This window comes from Vespa crabro, chromosome 1 (assembly GCF_910589235.1).
Source record: "Vespa crabro chromosome 1, iyVesCrab1.2, whole genome shotgun sequence".
Classification (NCBI taxonomy): domain Eukaryota; kingdom Metazoa; phylum Arthropoda; class Insecta; order Hymenoptera; family Vespidae; genus Vespa; species Vespa crabro.
The window spans coordinates 193,940-220,522 of record NC_060955.1 but is presented as its reverse complement, the minus strand read 5'-3'; the positions used below and the strand labels follow the sequence as shown (position 1 = coordinate 220,522).

The window sequence follows — 26,583 nt, the reverse complement described above, 5'->3', positions numbered from 1 at the left end:
TACGAAGCGTGATAATAACGAAACGTAAATAATACTTACATATTCAGCGTGGCCCACGATAAAAAACTTTCACAATACGTGGGCCACGTCGTATGTATATATATATATATATATATATATAGTATGTATCTACGTAATGTACTTTTTGAAGAAAAGTTAATCTCGACGGTATATCGATGGTATATAGCATACTTTCGTCTAATACCTCTACGGATCGAAGATCGAAACATAAAAGCGTATCAGTATTGTCTAGTAATTGTACTGTTCGTAAGCGTGTTAAGCGCGTAATCTCGTCTAGCCGTGTCCCGTTTAACGGTAGAAAGCTTTGTTAATCTTTAACGAGTCCAATGGTTTCGACTCGTTGTCGCGAGTCAGAATTAGACTGCTGAATTAAATTTCGAATATTAAAATCGAAATATTAGAAAGTATGAGCATACTCGTAAAGGTATCTCGGTAAGCCGAGATAACAATGATCTTCGTGCATTCATCGAGATCGATTCATCGAGGTTCGTAGAAAACACAAGAGCGACGAGAAAAATTCAAACTTTATCGATTAGCAATTTTATACGGAGCAAAGACCCTCCGCCGACGGCAATATCAAGCAAAGTACGTTGGACGAACAGTGAAAAGGAATTTCGCGCGAAGCTCGACACGGTCACATTCTGCAAATTCAGCACGTGTCTGCGTTTAGTTTCAATTACGATATATTATGCGTCTATCCATATATAAAACTACAATTATCTTATGTATTTCGTGTCGGGAGATGAACGTGATTGTGATTTGTGTGGAAATAAAGCGAGTATAATATTTAATACGAGTATATATAATAGATATATTAAGTTCGTCGGTAGCGTGCAAACTGAGTAAAATGGAACAACAAATGAGAAAATTGCCAATTGATATATCAGTGTTTGATTGCGGTATGCAGTTCGGAGGCGTCGCGTTTAACGATGATATATAGATATATCGAATATAAGCATCAACGATGACAACGATGACCAATATATTGGTATATTCAACATTGCAATGTACATAGGGGTACTTCGTATTGGCGTATCGTATTCTGAAGCGATCACGTTTGCATATTAGTCCGAATTTGCGTTATGCACGTTTTAATGAATGATTAACGATGTTAAGGAAATGAAATGTACGTGCTCTCTCGATAAAACGTAACATAAATTATTTACGAAGGAAAACCTGGCTGAGATCTATAAAATCGATTCGTTCATTCGAATAGCGTGTCTACTGACAGTAGTCCAAGTACCTTATCGATCGGACAGGTCGTCTCGAATTTTCTTACACCAGACAGAGAGACGCTAAGCTAACAATAAAAATGTTAAAGTAATAGGATACGCCAACGTCGAGCTGCTTCATGTAAGTATATAAGGATAATACATAAGAAACACACAATTACGCAGGTGTTACTCGTATACGACTCTGATCGTCCAACGGGTATTCCGAATTTCAAAGTTGTACGTATATTTACGATATCCAACACCGGCAACATAGAAAATTTTCCACGTAGATCGAGGATAACGATTATAATACCTCGTGCTTGTTTCATATGACGATTAAAAGTACACATAGCATTGGTTGTTTGTGTAACACGTACATTTCATAGGATTTTCTAGGGATCGTTGGGACTCGACAAATGCAAATGGGGACAAAATAAAAAGATACTGTAGTAATATATAATTAGGTAAAAGTATAAACGAAGTAACACTCATTGGATTCGGATCAATTAATGGATCTTTCTTTGTAAGCTGTATAAATTTCAGTGGATAAACGCTAATTACTAATTTTACCGGGACTTTGATTAGTGGCGTGTCTCGCATGAGCATTGGGAGAGATGAGAGGATATCTTGATTACGAGTCTATCTAAAGACGTAAACTCGTATGTACGCGTCGAGATTCGCGAAATTAAAGTGTTTCCACGTTGGTATTTACTACGATGGTCGGATGGTTTCGTTAGAGAAGAGCGCGATAGCGTCCGATTTCTTCAATTTACTCGTTAATATGGCGTATCAAAAGATCATTGTCTCGAACATTCGAATTAAATGTAAAAGTGAGAAACGGGGGGAAAGGGAATATTGAGATAAATTGAAGTTTGAGAGAGAAAGGAGGAGACAGACCGAAAGAGAGAGAGAGAGAGAGAGAGAGAGAGAGAGAGAGAGAGAGAGAGAGAAAGTAATAGGAAATGGAAAAATTTAAGAAAGGAATCAGTGTAAGTACGGCTAATTGAAAGCGATTACATTGTAAAAAAAACCATGTAGCGCGAAGCCAAGACTCCTTTTTCTGTCCATCGTGACGTCGTTAATCCTATCGATTCTCTCTCAAAAGGGTGCTAATCGTGCCCGATCGAAAATTTTCTGCACCGGCGACTTGATCGAAAAGAAAACGCGCTTGTACAACGTACATGTGCATGTGAACATATGTATCTCGAGTCTCGTTCGACTTACGGGTGAATAATTTAGTGATCCTGTTAGAGTGTAGCGGATGTTGATACCCTCGTGAAAATCTATATGTATGAATTGAGTGTATAGCATAGATATACTATACGTGTCGAAAAGATACTGAAAGATAGAAAAAGGTAGATAAATAGAGAGAGAGAGAGAGAGAGAGAGACATAATTAGATAAAGAGAGAGAGAGAGAGAGAGAGAGAGAGAGAGAGAAAGAGGGAGAGAGCGAGCGACATAAGCGAGAGAGAGCGAGCGATCGTAAAACAGCGAAAGAAGAAACACGTTTGAAAATAGACACCAATAATACAAGAACAACAACAACAACGACAGTGACAAAACTCATGCAAAGCACCAAATAAGAAAAATATACGGCCGAGAAGGAGGAGTTTCTTTTTTCTGTTCCTTTGTATTTTCCCCTTCTTTCTTCGTACAGTCAACGCTCGACGTAGCCGTGCACATTAAAGTGTCAGATGGTGCCCGAAACATTTGTTTCGCCCGTTTACGTAACGCTTAGAGAGACGTAAAATCATTCGCAAAATAATTATTGTTTATAAAGTATCCCTAAAAAATCCTCTGACGACACAGCAACGACGAGGTACGACATGGGTGGACGGAGAAATTGAATCGTCGCGTGTTAAATGCGTCTTTACGTTTAAATCGACAACGAAATTACCAAACTAAGTTAAATCCGCCAACTAGTCCATCTTCGTCCGTCCACCGTGAAACAAAGCTTAGAAAGGAAACACAAATCCGTCTAAACGACACATATAGACGCGTTTATACGGATACAAAAACGTATGCGCATACATATATATACGTATATACGTACATATATACGAGTCAATTACGGCAGCATGCCAAAGCGGCAAACGTCGAAACCGCAAAGGCAGGTGCGTTTAAGCTCATGTCAGCTTGCAGACCAAAAGATTCGTGATAAGCGCTTACGCGTGCCCGAGTAAACTTTATCGATCGATCGATCGAGCTTGGAAGGTAGACATCAAACGGCTGGCATGCCATTATTGAAAAAAAAAGCGTATCTCTCATGTGTATACATTACCTTATGGGCCCTCTCGCGAAATCATAAAGTAGTAGTAGTAGTAATAGTAGTGGTAATAGTAGTAGTATAGTAGTAATAATAGTAATAGCAGAGTAGTAGTAGTAATAGTAAATAATAATAATAATGGTAGTAGGTCGATGAACATAAATCAGGCTCGCGGCAATGTCCTTTCTTTTCTTTACATTTTCGTGATTTCTCTTAGCTTTCTTACTTTCTTCTTTCCTTTTTTCTTTTTTATTTTCTTTTTTTTTTATTTCTTTGATCAAGCAAAGTGGTCATTTACATTCATATATTTCTATACGTGTGATTGACATGTAAGTACGTGTGTGTACGCTTGCGTACGGTAAAACGTTGATAGTACCAATAACAACCCATACGGATGTGTCTATGCGTATGTTTGTATGTGACAGAGAGAGAGAGAGAGAGAGGGAGAGAGAGTAGAAGAGAAAAAGATAGAAATAGAAGGGGAAAGAGAAATAGAGAAACGGATAGAATGAAAATATGAGAGAGAGAGAGAGAGAGAGAAAGAGAGAGAGAGAGATAGAAAGCCCTTGAGAGATACGTGGGAAAGTATCCTTTTGTAGGTACCTGAAACACCGTCACAATAGCCCAGAGTAACGAGTCAAAGTTTTTCCTATCACACTCGACGTCAGAGCTGCCTTTCATCGTTTCACAGAATTTGCAACCAAACAGGTTCATCCCGAGAATACTACAACACAACGAAACGTGCAATGTACTTCTTTATCCATATAGTATAGAAATATGAAGAGACAGAGAAAGTGAAAGAGAAAGGGGAGGGAGAGGTGGATGGGGGGGAGAGAGAGAGAGAGAGAGAGAGAGAGAAATGGATTAAGGAAAGACAAAAATTTTTTAAATTAATAAACAAAAAAATGATAAAGAAAGAGAGAGAAAATAAAGAGCAAGAAGCTTAGTTCGATAAACTAACATAACGAGTTTACAAAGCATAGCGACGATGTAACGTGCACATATATATTTTAACATACGTATATATATATATATATATATACATATATATATATATATATATATATATATATATATGTATATATACTAATATAGTATATACTCGAGCATCGAGAGCGCTCAATGCCCACTTCCAAAGTATACTCGTTCTACGTTAAATATACATATATCGTAAACACAGCGGCAAATACCGAGGCCGGTTAATTTCCGTATGTGTCGGTGAACGAAGAACTCTCTAACGTTACTTCGACTTTTCATCGTTTTTGCAAATCCGAAAGAGCGCTTTAAAAACGGTCCTTGCTTCGATTTCATCGGATACTTACATCCGTAAGAGAGTTTAGCGCCTTCGTCGTACTTGAACGTAACCTTTGGAAAACGCTCAAAGTAGATATATATATGTAGCTGCATAAGTATCTACAAAACGTGATATTCTACAAATCGTATGTACATACATATGTACGTCACAAAAGCGTTTAATGTTTCCTCTTTATAGAACGGCGACGGCGATGGCGACGGCGGCGGCGGCGGCGACATTGGCGACGACGACGACGACGACGACGACGACGACGATGACGACGACGATGATTTTCAAAGGAATAACTTTCGCATTAGCCGAGTTGGACCGCCCGCCAACTATCTTTATCCGTGATTTGTGAAATCCCAAGTAGTTTATAATGCTGACGTTTCGGACATTCGTTTCTTCTACTTCGCTTCCCATAATCGTGTTACAATAACGAATACAACGAACGAGTAGCTTCTCACGCGTTATTAGATAACGAGGTCATTGATCTAACGGCGAAAGCTACGAAATTTATCGATATCTACTCAGACGAATACTAATTGTAAGTCAGATAATACCTACACACCGATAACATGACAAATTTCGTTCGACCTAAGTTTTAAACGAAAAAAAGAAATAAACAAAAATGATAGACAAATTGACAAATAAAGATACGCCGTACATTCGCAAGCTTTTCTATAATATCGACGAGCGCACACCGAGCGTATGTCGCTTAAATAGGCGCTTGTCAGTCAAATCATACGCAGCACAAAGTAAATAGAAAAGAGCGTAGAGTAGGAAAGATCGATGAAAGAGATTTATTTCATAATAAACATATATGTTTATGTACATAGATGTTTATTTATATATAGACATAATAACCATTTTATACGATACATCATACGATAAGTAAAGTAGCTTTCATACTCGTTGCTAATTGTACGAAAAGAGAGAGAGAGAGAGAGAGAGAGAGAGAGAGAGAGAAGAAAGACATACGTCCAAAGATAGAGAAAAAAAGAGAGAGAGAGAGAGAGAGAGAGCACAAAGCACCATGCATACACGCAACACACACGCGCAGAGATTTACGTGATGACTTAAATAAGCACGTGCCACGTATATATACTATATGCACCTATAGTGTATGTATATATATATACATATATATATGTGTGTGTGTGTGTATATATATACATATAAAAATACGATATGTGCACATGTTATATAGATAGGCACGCGTATCGTCACACCCTTTTTAACGTTTGACTGCCGTCACCTAAACGTGTATAAACACGTGAGGAAAAATAAATTTGTACACTTTCCATCGAATATTTTCTATATCGCGTCACGAATGTGTGCGATGATTTTCGCGATGAAAGAAAGAGAAATAAAGAAAGAAAGAAATAGAAAGAAAGAGAGCGAGAGAGAGAGAGAGAGAGAGAGAGAGAATAAAGAGGGAAGAGAACAAAGAAATTGCGACAAAGTAAACGATAATTTTCCTGAACTGAGAGAGATGAAGATAGAGATGGAAGAACGAAGATATAAACGAGAAAGAGAGAGAGAGAGAGAGAGAGAGAGAGAGACAGACAGACAGCTTTTGCGAAAAGTTCTAGCAGTAATCGAAATGGAACCGTTTTGAAATTTAGATGACAATGATGGAAAGGCTCGATTGTTTACGAGAATGATTCGAATGCGAAGAGAATGGAGTCGGTTCGTTATCGTTTGCCAGTCTACCGAACAGTTAGACACCGATTTGTTTCTCTTTCTAAAGGCTTCGTAAGCAAGAGCCTTAGAGATAGATAGATAGAGAGAGAGAGAGAGGGGGGGGGGGAAGAGAAAAGTCGTCGCTGTGTTTGAAATCCGAAATCCGGGAGCTTTGAATCGTTCCAATTATATCTAGGAAAATCCATAAGAGATAAGTATGTTAGAAATTGCGATTGCAAGGTCGAAAGACGTTACGGCATCGTTTCGACTTGGAAATCGCGATTCTTCGAGGACGAAATTAGTAGATGAGGACGCATAGGAGTTTAGGAAGCGCGCCTTCTCGAGCGAAGCCTTTAAAGCCGATTATTGCGAGTATCTCGAGTTCCTTCGTTATGCTTCTCTAGCTCCAAGCAAAAGATCTTTCCTTCCTTCAGCTTTCTTTACTTTTCTTCCTTTGTTTTTTCAAGGATTACGGCATCCTCGACATTTAAATAGCTACACAATCTCTCTGTATTCGCTATCTTTTCCCCTATTGAAATAATAAAGCGAGTCGTTTGGTTTCCTTTTTTCTCTTTTATACACGATGTTCTCACGTACTTATTCCAAAACAGAAAATGAAATAATTTGAAAAGAGGCGTCTCTTTTGAAATATAAAATCTGAAGGATCGTTGAGGTATAAACGAACAGAATCAGGCTCGCTGAATTATTCGAGCGAAGAAGAAGAAAAAATTGCGAATGAGAAAGATCTTATGAATGTAGAGGGAAGGGAGCGGGAAAGTTAAACGAAAGAACGAAAGTCGATTAATTTTGATGCGTCGTTAACAAAGTCTTGTCGTTAGAAATGATGTCCTCGTAAAAAAAAAAAAAAAAAAGAAAAAAAAAAGAAAAAACCTAGAATGGCGTAAAGGATTAGAGAGATCTCGTCGATCGAAATTATTTTCGTCGAAGGAAAGGACGATGACGACGACGACGACGATGACGACGACGACGACGACGACGACGACGACGAAAAACGTAGCTATATCAGTATAGCAAAGTATCGAAATGAGCGGACTTACCTGAATATAAAGATGAAAAGTACTAAAAGGGAAAAGAATACGGCAACGTTATCCATGGTACGTAGCATGACGAAAAGCTGACGTCTCAAGTTTGGCAGGAAGCGAACCAACTTCAGAATCCTCAGCAAACGGAAGGTTCTAAGGACGCTCAGGCCGGAACTTCCGCCTCGTTCCTCCACGAAGGATTGACACAGCTCCACTATGCTGCGTATCGTAGACGCGTATTAAAGAGAAATTTTAGAGACTATATTTATTCATTCTCGCGAGAGAAGGAGAGGGACGGAAAGTCGAGTAAGATCATCGAGAAAAGTTCTGCTTCTTACTGGTTGTTCCACTTCTCGTAAAGTTTCAATAGAGAAACTTTTTTCACAACTTTTCACAGAACGTTTTACCCATAAATGGACGTTTCACCCAAAATGGATCGTTGAAAATGTAAAAGAAAAAAAACTCTCTCCTTTACAAGTTTTTCATTTAAAAAAAAATGTCGTTTGGTCTCGCCACCGAATCGATGACGAGATATTAAATTCGAATAAGGGAAAGAGAAACGATGCGTCGCGTGCAAATAACATTGGTACAGGCGAATCTTCTAGGTCAATGGTCAGCGAGCATTTGACCTACTAAAAGTGTTTGCGGCCACGGAACACTTCTGCGCGCGCGTAATGGTTGTCTCGCGGGTAAGGAGCAAAGATTTATATAAAGGAAACTAATGTCCCTCGGGTTCGTTTATGTGTCTTAGACGGAAAATAAAGGAAAGATTTGTTCTGCATCGGCGCTGGATCGGATCGAGCGTTGGGTATAAAACGAGGGCGGTTTCTTCATAACGCGCTATCCGAAGCTTTACGAACTTTGTTAAACTTCCAAAAATTACATTCTAAAATTCCATTCAATTCGAAAGGAAAAATTCTCATTCCGAGATACGATAAAATTGAAACTTTAGCCAACGCTAAGAGTAAGAAGGAGCGGAAAATTTAAATTTAATGTTGAAATTTAACGATAGGGATATTCACTTTTCTTTTTCCTTTTCAGAAACATTCGTAGCAAACTTTTTCATAACGATCATACGCGAAAAAATGATCAAAGTATTCGTTTTTTCTTTGTCGTCTCGCGATAATTCCTGATGCTTCTTTTCTGAGAAGAGGAATTGCTCTTACGTCGACTTGGAAGGAATTACGTCTCAGTCGACACGATGGAGAAGAGTAAAGGAGAATAGAATTAAAGGATTACCTACCTAAGGATCACGACGATGCCGTCGAAGACGTTGAAGCCGTTGCTGATGTAGCCGAACGGGCCCTCGGCTATTACCTTGAGTAGCATCTCGACGGCGAAGATGGCAGAGAAGACGATGTTGCTTATCTCGACGAGCACAGTCAATTGCTCCGGCTACAAATCGATGAAAGAAGAGAGACGGAGAGGATAACTAACTTTCGAAAAGCTCCAACGAGAAAATAGAGCGAGATATGTGTGTGTGTATATATATATATGTATATATATATATATATATATATATATATATATATATACACACGTAGGAGTAAGTAGGTCTTGTAGTATAAAACTTGAAAATCGAAGCGATTATCGGCGAAAAGATTCGCCGCTTAGGTGGTAAATATAATACTAGGACGCGCCGCGCAGGCATTCGTTGAAAAGCCATTGGGAATAAAAGGCTCCGAGACGAGGAGAAGATGCTATTACCGATCCGAAACGATTATTACTCGCATTTTCCAAAGGGATAATCTCGTCTTTTACCTTTTTATTAGCTTTCAGGATATTTTCGAGCGAAAAGCTCTCGACCGTTCACGAATTCGATCAAAAACGCGTAATGCGCGACAAGGAAAAGGCGATCGCTGATCGGATTGCTTGGTCGTACGACATAACGACGTAACGAAATAAAAAAAAAAAAATTGTCCTTTCCTGGAACGGAACACGAGCCGGATGATTAAAGGGGAGAACGTTTTCAAATTAATCATCGATGCGGCGCGGTACGGCGCGGCAACCGCCGTAAAGTGAATCCAATCGCTTCTGCTATAATTACTGCTATGTAATTACGTACACACGGTCGTTTCTCTCTGCGAGTCGAGAACGAGAAGAAAGGTCGTAAAGGAAAGTAGAATTCGAAGATAATGATAAAAAATTATGATAATGATAAAATAAATCTATAAATATAAATATATATTTATAAATTGGAAGAAGCTTAAACGCACCTGATTGTGATACTCGATACCCATGCTCAGTGTGTTTATTAGAATCGCCAAGAGTATACCCTGTTGAAAATACTTGTGTTCGACGAGCTTCTTGATCCAACGTCTTATGCAACGTAATCCGCTGATGCAACGATTTCCGATAGTCCTGAAGAACCTTCGAGTTCTCGAGAACCTTCGCCATCTTTCGCCGTTCTCCGGCCAATGATCGAGGCCGCTTTGCGCGTCGCAGCAACACGAACAATTTTCCAAATCGGAAGACAACCATTGTGCACGATCCTCCAAAATAATGTGCCGTTCCGTGATACCTGTTCGATCAAGACAGATTCACTTTCGTTTTCGTCCTCAATCTGAGACCGGTATCGTCGCTAATGATATCCCACGTTCCCCTTAGGTATATAGAAAATTTCATTTATCCGAACTAAAGTAATAATTCCTTTCGTAATTATTCAAATTCTCAAACTCCATTGGCAAAGAAAATACTTTTTTCTTACCTTTCGTAAGGGAATTTAAAAAAGAGTCGAGCGCCAATTGACCGGTTGGCAAGGCAGCGCTGAGAGCTCCACTGAGTGCCAATAATTCTTGACACGTCATTGCTTCATTCGTACCCAATTCTACTTGTATCTGGGACAAATGGAAAGGACATAACGTTGATACGAGATTGAGCCAATTGAAAAGGGTAGGGTAATAACGAAGTTCGCACTGACTACTACGCACGGCTGAGATGAATCTAAGACTACATGATCATGATAATCAAAGTAAATAAGAGAGAAGAAGGAAGTGATATTTCTAATTGACGAAGAGAAAAAAAAGAATAAGAAAAAGTACTATTCTAGAGTAAAATATTTTTTACATAGTTGCTATGGAAAAAAATCAAGAGAGAATACCTGTGCATGGTCGGACAGCGGGCTAGACCAAACATTGCCGTCACCGGTTTGCGTCATTTTTTCGCTCGAACAAACGTTACGCTCAGTGGGAGCGACCGTGGTACCAGATTGCATCGTGCTCCCAACGCTATTGCTACCGTGTAGCAAGACCACGTCGCTGAACATAACGCTGCTCCTTCGTCGGTAGTGAGTACACGGTGGGCTCAGCAACGCGTTATTCGTCTAATTCGCGTGACAAAATAGACCAAATGAATCCTTGATATCTTCTCCTTACTTCCCATTTCAAGTCATTCTTTCGCCAAAGTTCAACTAACTCGATTTACATGATACTTAGAAATCTCTCCTTGATCCTTTACGCCGTCTCAAAGTTTTAAGTCGATGAACGGCATTAAATATGCGAGAGAAAACTCGGCAAGTCTCTCTCTCTCTCTCTCTCTCTCTCTCTCTCTCTCTCTCTCTCTCTCTCTCTCTCTATCCAAAAGTTCCGAGAAACGTCTTGGGTTTATTAAAAAATCTTTTAATTACCTCAAGCTACGAACTAGAATCATGGTAATGTCTTTTCTTCGCTTTGAATTTCGAATAGAAACGCGTAAGAAAATGATTAAAGCTATATAAACGAGTAATCTCCAAGTAGAAATTCCGACAAAGCACTGCTTCCATAAAATATAGGGACTAGTAAGAAATTTTCGAAGAAACGAGTTTATGCTCGAAGCTACGTTGATCTACCAAAGAGATAAGACTAAATGAAAAGATAAAAATAAAAGGTATATCGAGGTGATGGGGGACAGGGGATGGAGGTAAAAAAAGTGTAAGAATAAGGATCGGTACTCACGTCGGTCGCGTTGGAAATGATATTGTCGCTGCCGTTACAGGAGACGGAGGCGGCGCGATATAATCCCGGCCGATTGTACGAATTGCTCGACATTTCAGCCTCGGAAACTTCAGGACTCGCGCGCGGAGCGATACCCATGTTTCCGTTACCAGTGCCGTTACTAGAAACGCCACTGGTAATACCAGGCTGGGAGGCCGGCCCATTCGTTGCAAACTCTCCGACACTACCGCAAATCCCGGATGATTGCTGCTGCTGCTGCTGCTGCTGCTGCTGTTGCTGCTGCTGCTGCTGCTGCTCCGCGTACTCTAATGCTGCCAATAGTCGAGGGCACCTTCCGTGATGAATTTTTCTGTCTGAAAATTGCCGGAGAGAACAAACGACTCAATGCTAGTCTATCGCGATCAAAGTCGCGCGCGCGCGAGAGAGAGAGAGAAAGAGTTTTTATCCCGATGAAAATTATCGAAAATCACTCGAAAACGAATTTAACGATTATTTGAAATTATGAAAAATTAAAAAAAGCGAGAAAGACAAGCTTTAGTTAAGCGAATCTCCGCTCTTCGAATGAAAGACCGTAAGCCGGCCTAATTAAAGCATCCTTGAAAAGTAGCTAGGCGCTTTAAAGCTACTGCTTAACGCTTAATAATTCTAACAACGTACATCAATCCCTGGCTGGCTTTATTATTCGAAACATTTACACAAGCCTATCCGATTTATACTTTCGTACGATTTCGGATTCGATATAAATTCAAATAAGCGAAACCGGATATAATCGGATTATCGCGTATTTTCCGTTTCTTTTCGACAAAAAAAAGGATGTTTTTTCTTTTCCTTTAATACAAATTTGTCCAAAATATCGCGATTGTAGGTATACCATGCGTACGTAGTGAATATAACGCAAATGTTCTCCAATGAGAGAGAGAGAGAGAGAGAGAAAGAGACAATAGGGTGAGCGATCGATAAGAAACACTCACCACCGGCTGCTGTTCTGTTCGAGCCTGCTCCGCTGGGAGCCGACCGGAACGGCTGACCTTGTTGTTGTTCCTTAAGCAAATTTTGCTCGCGTTTCTGCTGCCTTCTGTACTTCCACAATCTGTACCTCTTCATTAGTCTTCTTTTACTTCTTCGCCAAAGATGAGCTATGTATCTGATATCGCGAGAGAAATATTTTTCTTATTCAAATCCCTCGAGCTCGAGACGTAATCAATGCGGATGAACATTAATGAAGATTTCCATTATGATACGTGACTCTAGCGAAAATTCGAGAAATAAGAAGAACTCGGAGTAAAATAGTCGCGGGCAGAATATGACGTATCATTTTCCAACTTTCAGGGATAATCGATTAAATAATAAAAAATATCCAAAGCAGGTCACCTAAACCGCTAGTAGTTTTGAAAATGAAACAAAAAGAATTTCTTTTTATCTTGTGCACGTTTCGTATTCGAGGCGAAAATAAAAGTGCTTTATAATGAAATCACTCGATCGTACAGACGTACGTTAGTAAAGAAAGAAGGGAAAAAAAAAAGATCGTTCGGGTGACCCTTTTTTACGAGTCGCCGCTCATTCTTTTACAAATGTTTTGAACGTTCGTACGGTAGGAGAAACCTACCGTATGTTGACGACGTAACGCTTACTTGACAATTTCGGCGTAACAGGTAGTTGGTTCGGATGTATTCGTAGACGAAGCCAGAGTCGAAGTCGAATGAAACCGAGCGCGCTCTAATCTCATTCTTTCCATCTCCCGTTTCTTCGTCTCGGAAAATTGCGTCGCTATCACGACCAGGCAAAGATTGATCATAAAAAAGGAGCCGATCTAGGAAAATTAGAAAGGTGATTTTAATGACGAATCAAGTGACGTATTATACGAACGTACGATAAATATAAGACAATGCGCGAAAAGAGAAAAGAGCTCGAAGATAAGAGATAAAATAAAAGAATAGAGGAAGAAGAGAGTGCCGTTAAAATGAATATGAATTACTTACGACGATCAAGAGGACAAAATATATCCAATCCCAAAAAGAATGAGCGTCCTGCACGTAGTACATTATATCCGTCCATCCTTCCAGACTGATCACCTGCGAGAGGCTCTGTTCGTTATCACTTATCTGATTTCTCTATCGTTCCTTCGATAGCTCGCGATTTAATGTTATCGAGCAATCGTGATTAATAATCACTCCGAGGTATTTCTATATTATACTTTTTGTTTCCTATCCAGTTGTATCGTAACGACGATAATCTTTACCAATTGTAAGAATTTGTAAGAATTAATGCTAGAGGGTTTAGGAACGGATCGATATTACGAGCAAACCCGTACGATATTCGTTAGATTAAAATGAATGATGCCACTCACGAGAAATATGGCTACCCAGGCCAAGCCGATATTATCGAACGAAATTGTGCCTTGAAAAGGATTATTGCCCTGACCCTTGCACTCGGTATAATAGTGATTCCAGTTAACGCAGGTGTCGTTGCTGATAAACGTCGTATTGTTGTTCGGTAAAGCTGTACTATTGCACACCACACTTCCTGAAAATTAATACGATAATTCTAACGATGCGTAAACGACGTGTCGAGCATCGATCTACATCGATCTGTAACGCCAACGACGAGGAATATAAATTGCTTTCGAAGTGACGATCGCGAGATTGGTCATTTCGACGGAAGAGAGATCTATTAAAAAAAAAAAAAAAAAAAAAAACAAAAAAAAAAAGAGAGTAGAGGAAAAATGAAAATGAACAAAAGCCGTCTCAATTTCGAGAGGAAAATTTGATTCGTTCGTTCTCGGGATCAGCCGCGGAATAAAAGATTTTTTCCCTCGTAAACGAAACAACGATTAAACGATTTAATGACGTTCAAAAAAGGATACATCGAATACGTTAAAACGTAAAGTTGTAATTCTAATTCCGCGATCGTACACATACGTATCTATACACATGGAGATAGTGGGAAACGGCTCGAAAATGTGTCGAGGAAAATACTTGCCAAACTTTAGCGGCGGCAAGTTGCTGCAAGAGTGCATACCGCTGTCGTCGGGACGCGAACAAATGTAGTCCTGACCCTGATACTCGAAGTACTTCTCCAGGTCGCTGGAAAATCAAGGAGGATCGGAATTAAATCGATCGACTTTCAGCCACGCTCTCTCGCTCGTACAAAATACGTACGTACAATAGGTAAGTACATACACAGGGTGTCTCTTCGAATCTAAAGGCTTGCGTGTGCAACTTATGCTTTATGCACGGACTAATGCACGGATGCACTTTCGTGGCATGCTTCGTTTATACGTAGTATACAATTACACCCTGTCATCTATGCGTATAATTGTGTAAGGGTGTCCCGATATACATATATCCTTTTTATTTACCTACATATATACGTACACATCGAACGGCCTCTTGTGCGTGGCTGCCGTTGCATATGTGTATATATACGCACATATATACATATACATATACATATACATATATATATATACACGTGTACTTATGTAAGTAGAATATTTTTATATAGCGATATATACATATACATACATGGCATACAGAACGTATACGTATATGTACGCGCGCTCACGTGCAAATACATACCTCACGTACAACGACATATAGACGAGTCAGTAGTGAAGAGTTTAAGCCAAATGCATGTGTCGACACGAGATAGGGTGCACGCGAGAACAGGTGGCGACGTTGAACGGAAGGAACGAGAGATGCGAGAGAAGAGAAAAATAAAACAACGAAGAAAAGAAAACAAAGAAAATAGAATTCGAGCATTATCGCGAAAATGCAAGAACCATTCTTCTCGCTCCGTTGTTGCAGCTCGCTTTACATTTTTAAGCGTGAATTTCTAACTAGCGGTGTACGCGCCTAGATATCCCACTCTTTCTCTCCTACCTATAGGCAAACGTATTATATGTAAACGATATTTTCTCGTGGAATCAATTTCAAAATAAGACCAGATAATGTGCGTTTTCGAAAAGCAAAGAGAGAGAGAGAGAGAGAGAGAGAGAGAGAGAGAGAGAGGGACGTGCAGTCTTTTAATCTAATTTAACATTTCCGAACTTGCATTATGCATCGTGTGCCAACTAGCACATTTTATCAGTGCGGCACGATCGATTAATAATCTCTCTTAGGGCGAAACCACATCGTGTGTCATTTTGCGTAGGTCGATAATCAGAATAGTTTTAACCCTTCGCCATCTTCTATCTCTTTCTTACGTCCCGTCTTCATCTTCCATAACAAAACGATAATGAATACCCAAATAGCACCATTACGTTCTATGAGTATTCTCAATACTTTCCAAGGATATTTCAACATTCCCAAAATACATCGATAAAATAGATAAATGGCATACTCGAGTACCTCGAAGCGCAAAATAGATAATATTCGCTGTAAGCTAGGTTTATATATCAAGATGAAGAAAAAAAAGCGGCTACGTCTCAGGGACAAGAAGTTTTCAAACGTGTGTTCATTAAAACTTTCTCCTAGTTTAAAACTTTGAAATTATATCTTTGTAAATTTGACGTCGTTTTGAAAAGACTTAACATATTATAAGGCTAATTCTATTATAATTTCTCTTTTCAAAAGAAACGATTATAAACGTAGAAAACGATTCAGTAAATTTAGTTAATTTCTCATAATATTCGTTAATCTAATACTCGATCGTATTTGTCAGTAAAATGAAACTATAAAACAAGAGGAAAGGCGAGAGAAATAAAATTCATGAAAATCTATTTCAATTTCACAAGCTCGTATAAATAATTGGAAAAGCCAATAAAATCCAATGAAAGTACGCGCAACGTGTGAAAGAACGCGCAAGAGTAAGCCACTAACAAACGAAGTTAAACTAATTATGAAGAAAACGAACGATACTCGCCAGGGTGATTCGAGCGTAGCCGGTTTCGTTGGACCGAGATTACTTCGAATAGATCACGAATTTTCTATAAATCTAATCCAATTATGCGTAAGAATATTTCGAGAAAATAATAATTTGAAATGAAATATTCATACGATAACGTAACCTGCTATCTGGGTAATGAATATTATATTTCGATGAAAACGATTGAAGCCAGTCGAAAAGTGAACTTTGCACGCGAACCGTCCTAAAGTATGCAAATACTTTAGATCAAAATCTTGAGAATCCTCGTGGTAATTTCTAGGACGCGGGAGGATCGTCGAGTGCGATTAAATTCAATGGAAAAATGGAGTTTCTCGTCGCAATCGAAATAATGCGAGCTAATGGTAGACTTATCGTGCCGCTATCGTTGTCTAATAACGTCTAAATTCATTCTATCGTTGTGGCATGCAGGTCTGGTGATAATATTTTTATACACGCACACACTCTCGCATCTTTATAAGGTATATCTACCCGTCGCGTTACTTCTGCTTTTTCTTCTCATCATTTTACAGGCATCGTATCTTTCGGTTATGAAAAATTCATTGACATCTTCGATGCTCGTTTCGTTTATCAACCCCCTTCGCGTTTTGATAACCGACCCTCTTATCCATCCTTTGCTTCTTGGTACTAAGTAAACAAATAATAACGTGGTCCTTGAAGGTTAAGAAAACGTATGCGTCCATTCTCCTTGCGATCGCGGACGTGGCTAATGAAACTCTTTAAAAAGGAAAGAAGGGAAGGGGGGATAGAAGAGAGGGCGGTGAGGGAGGGAGAGAGAAGAACGAAGACGAAACGCTCTCAAAGGCAGACTCGTTAAGAATAATTGGAGTGCGAAGGGATTCGAATTCAAAGTTACGTATATGCCATCCGGCGAAAGCCCTTCGAGGCCCTCGAAGAGAACAAAAGGGTGTCCTCCGACTTAACCGCACAGCATCGCATTCTACTTTAGCGATAGCGCGTGTTTGCTCTTGTATTCGAGTATCTTGGTTGGCGCGTTGCATAATTCAGACGCACAAACGCCCAGTATCACGCAACTGTTGGAGAAAAAGGCAAAGCTTTTCCTTCGAATTTCTTGGAATGTCGAGGAAAAAGGGAGAAAGAGAAGAAGAGAAGGACGCGCGACGCTCGGCGCCGATAAATGAACGATGTCGATAAACGTTCGAAAATAGCCGTTCAAAATAACGGTAAGCATCGATAAATTCACGTTGGCTCATTCGAACGGATAGGAAACGTCTCGCTTTCGCGTACCATCGTTGAGTTTTCATTAGCGCTCGCTCACGAAGCCTTACAAATTTCGCGCTCCGATTCTATTCGCTAGACTATCGAACAATACAAGGAAACGTCGATCTTTACATTTCAAGTTCCAAGATGGCTTAGCATTTTAAACGAAACTGACATTGACGATTCGATTCCGTTCGATCCACTAAACTTTCACTCGAAAAAGACGAGCTAATGGAAACGTTTATTTTTCCCGGCGGCCTTTCTTTCGTTTCGGCTGCTTTCCGTGATCGCAAATCCGGTTAATACGTATTTCGTTATTTTTAGTAAGCTATTATAAGACGGTACTGCTCGCGATAATTTGCAGGAAGGAACTATAACGTATAGATATACGTGTACGTATACTTACGTACTTTTAACCGACTTTTAACCGAGAGGGGAAAAGGTCAAAAGAAAGGAACAACTTGGGGTTTTTTCTCGCCCACGAGATAAACATCGTTCGTCCTTTAATCGATCTACCGACGGAAAGATCACTTTTCAAGACGACGTTTTTCCTGTTAAATCGCTACGCCATTATAGACCCTGTTGCTTCGAAAGGTCCCCTAATCACTGGAGAGCAGTAATTACGAATAGTTAAATATCTTTGAGCACGCTTACCGAGCAATACCGTCTTAAGGAAAGCCGCCAGAGTTTCCTATCCCGTTTATTTTCAACGCGAAACCGCCTCGAACTTGTCATCAACTCTAAACGATTTTCTATACTCGATGGAGCTCCGAGTAATTTACTAATCGCTTCGACTATGCTCTCTCTCTCTCTCTCTCTCTTTCGCACGCTATTTGAAAATAGTACTATCTTGGATAATTATCACTATGTAGACAAAGGAAATGTACCGTTTCAATGACTTTTTCTCCTTTGAACCTCCTTCAGAAAAATCTGAAATCCGCTCGGCATAATCGTCAGCCTCGTTCTTGTCAACTCATACAATTCATATTTTCGTCCTCGTTCTGTCATCTCGTTAAATCCTTAATGACCTTTGACGACCGTCGAATTTTGAGATAAGAGATTGAAAAAAAATGTCTTTCACGTTGAAATTAATCCGTCATTACAAACGGAATTCCGAATCGTGACTGCTAACCGTATTAATGTAGAGGAAAGAGAGAAAAAAAAAAGCATTCGAGTTTAACAAGAATATCGTCTGGGTGATCGTTCGATAGTCAGCGCGACGAATAACGGAGTTAACGACCCGTCGTTATTCTACATTTTAATACTCGAGCATAAATAAGTCTAGACGATCTTGCGATAGAGAGTAAAAAATGACTCGAGATCGATACGAAGTCGGTAGAAAAAGATTATCCCAATGAAGAAGAGAACACGCATAAAATATGAAAGAAGATAAACGTTACATCGATTAGATTGAGAAAAGGGGATGCACAGAGACACAAACAACTTATTTACTCGTATAAGTATATATGTATATATAAATAGATCAATCGGAGACTTACAAAGAAAAGAGTTGACATACACGGCGTACAAGAATGTGTGTGTGTGTGTGTGTGTGAGTGAGTGTGAGTGTGTGTGTGTGTGTGTGTGTGTGTCACACCCATACAGAATTAGCCAACGACTAAGTTCGTAGCTGAAATATCTTTCTTATTGTCGCAGATAGGAAGAAAACACAAAGTGGCATGATACGAGAGACAAAGTATGCGCCAAACGTTCCTTTAAATTTTCAAAAATCAAGAAAAATATTTCATGAAAGATATAGATGTAGATGTAGATGTAGATGCAGTAATAGATATATAAATGGAGAGAAAAGAAGTAGAACACATCGACTCGTGCATCGAAAAACCTGTCGGAGGCATTCGTCGTATCGACTCGGCGATCGAAAGGAGAGAATTGAAAGCACGAAAGAGACGTTTTTTTTATTTCTTTCCAAATGGACAAGAGCGACGATCGATTCACGAGCGAATCCGACTCAGAATCTCATTCTTTTTCTTCCTACAAACGTCAGAGATCGTAATCCGCGTGCCATATTATTACGTAAAACCTTTACGGAGACCATAAAGAAGCGATACGCGTCTCGTCCTATCGGAGACTCGACCATTTGTCGGACGACGATAAGTATGCTAGGTCAAGGATCGACTTAAAGGAAAAATACTATTTTCATCTTAAAAGAATTTCGCGTAACGATCATTCAAATGAATATCATTCAATTGATGGCATAGCGATGTTAACCGCCTAATTTCGTTGATTAGTGTTGGAAAATGTATTTGATAAAAATTGAAAACAATTGTATAAAATCCGGACGATTCGTGAGATTCAAAGAAATTCACGTGTTACATACAATGATTCGAACTCTAGTAATTACTTTTGCCGTGCGTAAAATCGACCTTTATATATATATATATATATATATATATATATATATATATATATATATATCTCCTTTCGAATGGAGAGATAGTAGGATCGAATGAAAATGGAGAAAATATTGGTCCATTATTTTCAAGACGAGCATAGGGTCGTCTTCGGCCTCGATATACATATATGTACATTTATAGACGTTTCAACGTCTTAATGTCATATCTGTTCGTTCGACGTTCGAAAATTCGAAAATTCGAAAATTCGAAAATTCGAATGTGTTTTAGCGAACGACGCATGAACCGGAATCGGGTACTTTGCCCGTTGTCCATCAGGCAGCATGCTTGATTAACACACTACAATCACAGCCGCAAAACGCTCTTGCGAAGAAACAGAGAGGTGTGTATAATATATATGCGCGCGCGTGTGTGTGTGTCTCTGTGTATGTGTACATATAGATATATATACACGCTTTATCTGTCTATATACTATGTATATATTGTTGTTTCTATCGTACAATTATTTACATATGGATGCACGTGTATGTATATCCGATGATATATTTATGTAATATAATTAACAAAAGTTAATATATATATATATATATATATATATATATATATATATATATGTATAGATATAGATATGTGTTTGTGTGTGTGTGTGGGTGTGTACAGTACATTGTTCTCTACTAGAGCTTACTAAATGCGTGATCGAACCGAGTACTCGTCCGAGAGTAACCTGCAACAGCGAAACAACAGCCTGTCACTGCTCCCCAAGGGTTACATACTTATTATATTTCTACGTTTGTTTTTTTACTTTCTAGTTACGAAAGAAGTAAAGGAAACGAAAAATAGTAAAGAGGGTGGTTGGATTGAAAGGTGCCGAGAGCAGAAGAGAAAGGACTGTATCTTTTTCTCTCTAACTCGATAACTGTTTTCGAGAGAGTTTTCATTTCGCTAGTAAACAAATATATAATTGTACGTTATTATTATTTTGAGCTTGCTCGAATTTGTTTTCTTTTACTTGGTCGATATCGATGAGTTTTTGTGCGCGCGCAAGACTACGAAAGGCGAGCACACACTTGCATAACACGCTCGCTTGAATTTTGCACGACCTTGGATTTAATGAACTCCGCGTGCATTTTTTTTCCTTCTTCCTCCCTTCTTGCGGCTCGCATTGAGTGCGGCTTTCCAGACATCGCTTACTGCTCGTTAGAATAGAAACTATGAAAATACGTAGATGAATTTATATCGCGGAATTGTTGCGTTCGTTAATTTAACGCGCGACGCTACCTTTTTCGCGCTTAAATATATACGAGTTTCCTCTTGCGCATCAAGTTTGATTTCACTATCGTAATAAATAAATCGACTCGAACAAGGAGAGAGGGAAGAAGAGTTTATGTATTTATCCATACGTGTCGGTACACATACGTACGTAAGATGCCTTCCAGCACTACCATGAGAAAAACCGAAGAGACGAAACGCGTACAAAGAGACTTGCGAGATAGAGACTCGAAGAGAACAAAAAATGGGCGCAGAGTAGCTTAGCGAGAGATATACACCGCGAAAGTCTCGACAAGCGACAGCTTTGCGACTAACTCGAGCCTTTCCCTCATGCACTTTAGTTTACTGTAAATGCGCAATATTTAACGTAGTATTAATGTATTATATGTAGGTATATGCAAGTATATCTGGGGTGGGGTGAACCGCAAACGCGAATGCTCACAAGGTTCTCTCTTCTCGATGGGCTTTGAAATTTCTTCTCTCCTCCTAGCATAATTTGCTCGATCTAAAAGAAATTTTAAAAGATTTTTCCTTTTTTTAATCGCCTTTTTCGGAAATTCCAACAATATGTAAAGTCGCTTTATACGGTTCATCCTGTATTTGAGGAGTGGGTAAAAAAATATCGTCGGTCGTTACCTTCCTCTCTCGCACGACTTTGGAAATCGTATTCGTTAGTTCGTCAAAAATCATCCTGTTGTACCTATGTTAGTAATGATTACAAACTGGCAAGCATCAATTGCGAAGCGTAAAAGAAGCAAGTTGGTTTATATGGCTAAAGGAGAGTACGACGAGTCGTCGTATGCGAGGCAAAGAAAATATTTCATCCAATAAAGTGATGTGAATCGTTGAAATGTATATAACGTACAGAACGTTTTACGCCTCGGTACGCGACGTTCTACGCGTGCATGCTTAAATGTGTGTGTGTGTGTGTGTGTGTGTGTGCGTGTGTGTGTGTGTGTATGTATGTATGTATATATATATATATGTGTGTATATATATATATATATATATATAGACATAAGTGTATAATAGAAATATGTATGTATGTAGGAGGATATAGAGGTATAATAGTATACAGACTCTCTCGAGTGCATGCGAACGGATTGAAACAAGTGACAGTAAGTGCGTAATAAAGATGTATTATAAACCGTACGTATAATTGTCAACTTGATACGGACTGTGAATTTGTTTCACGCGAGACAAATTGTCTTTCACGGAAAAAAAAAGAAAAAAAGAAAAAAAGAAAAACAAAAAAGCATACGCGCGCACGCCTCTACTTGCACGAATAGTCTTGAAGAGTAGCGTCTGTGGAAGTAATAAAAGTAGAGCCAGAAGAAGAGCAGCGTGAATAGGTCTTGATCAGGTTAAGCGACATCGCATCGCGGTTAATCAAGATAAATTAAATTTCGATATAGGAAGGGGCAAAAGATTCGATAAAAATACGTATATTAACTCGCAAGAAGAAAAAACAATTAAGATGCTCGCGTATGAAACGGAAGAATATTCGTCGCAATTCCGTTGGATTTTTAATGAAATCGTTAAATTTTGATTAACGCGACCGATAGCGTTAATCGACTAGCGTACTCTCTATCGTCGAGGAATTTTCGTTCGTTGATAATATCATTGAAGGAATATCGAACGTTTGCCCTAGCCAAACAGGTCGCCTCTTATTGTTTTCGGACTCGAAAATGCTGAAAGAGGAAAGGAACAAAGACGAGAGATAATTATTCTCTAGTTCGGTGGTCGCGCATAACGAAGCTGCCCGATCGGATCTCCAAAGTCATTTCATTAGAGAGATATATCGCGAGACATCGCGACGCATTTCGTTCGGCGTCTTTTCTCCAGAAGCGGAGAATCAATGACGTTCGCCGACGTAGACGTCGTCGATAAGACGCCGGCCTTTGTAGACGCCCCGGTAGAGGCACCCAGACGCCGAGGAAGAACGCCAATCTATCGTGGAATTCCATTAAATTCCTGATTAATGATTACGATTGAACGTAGAGACCGTCAATAATAATATAAAGCTATAAAGATACGAGTAAAACTTGTTACAATATAATGAGAAAAGCGAGCCTTCTCTATCGTTATATTATCTCCTCGATCGTAATCCTTAATCAACGAATGAAGTAAAAAATGTCAATAAATTTGAGACGCTACTCTATCGTAATCGTGGGTGAATGGATAAGTCCAAGTAATAAAATAGACTAGAATATAGGAAAAAGTAGATAGAGATTAGGAAAGGAAGACGATGATGAATGGAAATGGAGAAAGAAAGAACGCCGTGGTTATGGATATCGAACGAAACAAATAATAGGGAAGGAGAGAAGAAGAAGAAGAAGAAGAAGAAGAAGGAAGAAAAGTAAACTGACGAAAAAGTCTGGCCGAAGGACAAATGCGGAGTTCTTTTTCATCATTTCTCCTTCCTATTTGTTCCCCTCTCTCCGCTTTCGTCTTTTCGCTCGTCAGCCAGACGGTAACTTTACTTTTACTTACTCGGGATACTTGACGTTAGGAAGAGCCTTCAGGAAGCAACGTTGACGCAGGATTCCCTCCCAGAGCTGAACGCCGACGATGCCGAATATGAAAAATACGAAGAAGCACAAGAGGAGGACGTTGCCTAGCATCGGAAGAGTGTCGAGCAGCAGCATCACGAGAATTCGCATACCTGTTGGACGATCGAATCGGAAACGTTAGATATTGCCTTGTTATCTCCTTTAAAGAAGGAGAAAATAACACATATATATTTCTCGAGATTCGATAGACGTATCTCTCTCTCTCTCTTCCAAATTCCCACAAATTCGAAATCCATTCTATTTCCGCGCTCCGTACTCGTATATACCTGCTCGTAACGAATATTCTTTCATAATAATGTCATAAATCCTTTCGATAACAAGGAGAAAAATTCTGAGCGGTTAAATTGCCTCGATAAATTTCACTCTGTAAACGCTTCGCGCGCTCACCGATCGAAAGATTCGAATCGTTCTTACAATATTAAAGGACGCATTCATTTCAAACGAACAAACGTTTTTTCTATACAATATGCAACGAGGCACTAGAACCGCTCGTTCGAGCAAGATAATTTTTCGTACAAAGAATCCCAAGGACGAGTAATTCGAACAAATTGATATAGTCGTTGCGGCTGTTGTTGTCGTCGCTGTCGCCGTCGTTGTAGTCTCGGAATCGATTGCACGCGCGCATGCTTGTTTGCGAGATGATACGAAAATCGCGTATAAATAACGAAACTTGTTTGTTTACGTTTACATAACGTGACGTACCAGCAACACGCGCATATACAGAGAGAGAGAGAGAGAGAGAGAGAGAGAGAGAGACTGTTAACCAAACGTCCGACCGTTTTCACGCGTGCCTATAAAAGCGACTATAAGCCTAGACGGATCGATGACAAGAGTAAACCGAGATTATTCGCACACTCTCGCAAAAAAAAAGAGAGAATAGGCGAAAGACGCGCCTATCGACGATGAAACGCCTTTCATACTTACTCGGTATTCTGTTGATCGCTCGTAATGGCCTTAGAACCCTTATCGTCCGTATCGCCGATAGATTCATGTTCTCCACGTTTAGGCAGTATTCTAGTGCGCTGCAAACGACAGAAATCATTTTTCTCTCCTTCCCTCGAATTACATATATATTCCTCGGCACGTTCTAAACCCTCGACGAATTCAAGAACTTCGAGAGTTCCAAAAATGGATATTAAAAGCAAACTGCTATTAGATTAGACTTTCGAAAACTTGAAACCAATTGACTTTCAATAACCGTTTATAAATGATCAATTTTCTTTTATTCGATATTTCTACCTTATCCGTTCGATCACATTCTTTACAATTTGGAAAAACAACCGCTCGTGAATGTTTATTTTATTCATCGAATTTCTCACTATTCCAATTAAGTTTTTTCTTCGCTATTCTAATTAAGCGAGGCTTAGACTTTCAGGGGGGAAAAAGAGAACGCATCGTTATTACACATACTCGAGCGCGAGATCAAAGATTCACGAGTATACGACGAATTTCATTAAAAATTTCGCAAATCGAAATGAAATTGAATTTTCTTACCACGATACCTACGAATTGGAACGTAGATGAATGTTTCAACAAAAGAAAAAAAGAAAAAAAAGAAAAAAGGAAAAAAGAAATATCTTTTCAAGTCCTTCCTTACAATTTCTCATAGCCGACATTTCAATTAAAATTTTCTATCCGTCCAGTCTCCTTTCCGGCCATACGCCAAAATCAAGATTAATCAATATTTTCGAACATGCGAAGTATAACCGCGTTCACCAGCAATATAAAGCCAGCATTATCATATTCCACATTCATTTTCATTCATTCCCGATCATTGGACGAATCGTGACGAGACTAAGGAAAAAGGAACAGTGAAATTGCAAGATACAAGGCCGTGCAAAGTTGTTGAGAAAAAGAAAAGAAAACATGTAAGATGGTAGGAGCCGCGAAATCGTGCCTTTTCAAAAGTACTCTCCTTGAAGAGAGAGAGAGAGAGAGAGAGAGAGAACTCCGAAAATAAGAAATAACAAAGCATTACTTACCCGGCTGCTACTATAAAGAAATCTAATCTATTCCAGGAGTCAGCGAGATAAGTCCCTTTACCGTATATACCCATCGCCACCATCTTTATCGTCATTTCCAAGGAGAAAAAGGCGAAGATTATATCGTCGAACATCTGTAAAAAGAAAAGGGAAAAAGTTGGAAAAAGGAATAAGCTCGAATACGAGGGGCTGATGGTTGATGTAGGAAGAAATAGAGGTTGGATTGGGAAGGTCCATCGAGGGTATCCAACGTGATTGATCGAGGGCACTCGACGAGAGATTCGATTATCGACGAGCATCGTACGACAATGGATTGTGTTTGTATTCCTTGTATCTTCTCCATTCTTTATTCTATTTCGAGTATCAATTTTATGAGGGACAAGAAGCTTTCTTTCTCTCTCTCTCTCTCTCTCTCTCTCTCTCTCTCTCTCTCTTTCTCGTCGGAGATGGACACAGGAATAACCAATAGATTCAACTCGATTCGTCGATCGATTAGTACCCCGATCGAAAGCCTTCGAAAGGATTCGAAAGGACGATCGCCTTTCGAGCGATGAATTACTCGTTACAGGATGGAACAAATTAGTCAATTAGACGTATCGTTAAGATATCGTCAAAATAGTTGGAAATGAATGTGTAAAGTGTACGAAATGATTACGATATGTAACGTGTCTTACGTCACTTAAGATCGTGGATCTGTCATCGCGCGTGCTTACCTGCAATATCTTGCACCTATTCGTCACGCATTGGTCATCCACGCAAGGCTGGTACATTCCTAGCGTTATGCAGTTCAAAAGGATCACCATCATGCTCACTCTTTCGAACCAC

General features: G+C 39.4%; 1 protein-coding gene across 7 annotated transcripts in view; it reads right to left on the bottom strand.

Moving 5' to 3' along the window:
- LOC124431978 (voltage-dependent T-type calcium channel subunit alpha-1G) overlaps nucleotides 1–26,583 on the bottom strand; it is a 53,333-nt gene that overhangs the window by 14,492 nt on the left and 12,258 nt on the right. For 2 of the 7 annotated variants that reach the window (XM_046980422.1, XM_046980431.1), the window contains exons 2-17: nucleotides 26,472–26,583; nucleotides 25,759–25,892; nucleotides 24,701–24,798; nucleotides 23,697–23,868; nucleotides 20,620–20,658; nucleotides 14,437–14,540; nucleotides 13,805–13,980; nucleotides 13,437–13,529; nucleotides 13,089–13,267; nucleotides 12,429–12,601; nucleotides 11,458–11,810; nucleotides 10,626–10,847; nucleotides 10,233–10,362; nucleotides 9,742–10,046; nucleotides 8,769–8,920; nucleotides 7,541–7,744 (exon numbers count right to left, since the gene is read on the bottom strand). In XM_046980422.1, the coding sequence (XP_046836378.1) occupies nucleotides 7,541–7,744; nucleotides 8,769–8,920; nucleotides 9,742–10,046; nucleotides 10,233–10,362; nucleotides 10,626–10,847; nucleotides 11,458–11,810; nucleotides 12,429–12,601; nucleotides 13,089–13,267; nucleotides 13,437–13,529; nucleotides 13,805–13,980; nucleotides 14,437–14,540; nucleotides 20,620–20,658; nucleotides 23,697–23,868; nucleotides 24,701–24,798; nucleotides 25,759–25,892; nucleotides 26,472–26,583 (2,646 nt within the window). Of the gene's footprint in view, nucleotides 1–4,105; nucleotides 4,227–7,540; nucleotides 7,745–8,768; nucleotides 8,921–9,741; nucleotides 10,047–10,232; nucleotides 10,363–10,625; nucleotides 10,848–11,457; nucleotides 11,811–12,428; nucleotides 12,602–13,088; nucleotides 13,268–13,436; nucleotides 13,530–13,804; nucleotides 13,981–14,436; nucleotides 14,541–20,619; nucleotides 20,659–23,696; nucleotides 23,869–24,700; nucleotides 24,799–25,758; nucleotides 25,893–26,471 lie in introns of all 7 variants that reach the window. The other 5 variants (XM_046980440.1, XM_046980457.1, XM_046980474.1 and 2 more) reach the window with 5 other exon arrangements.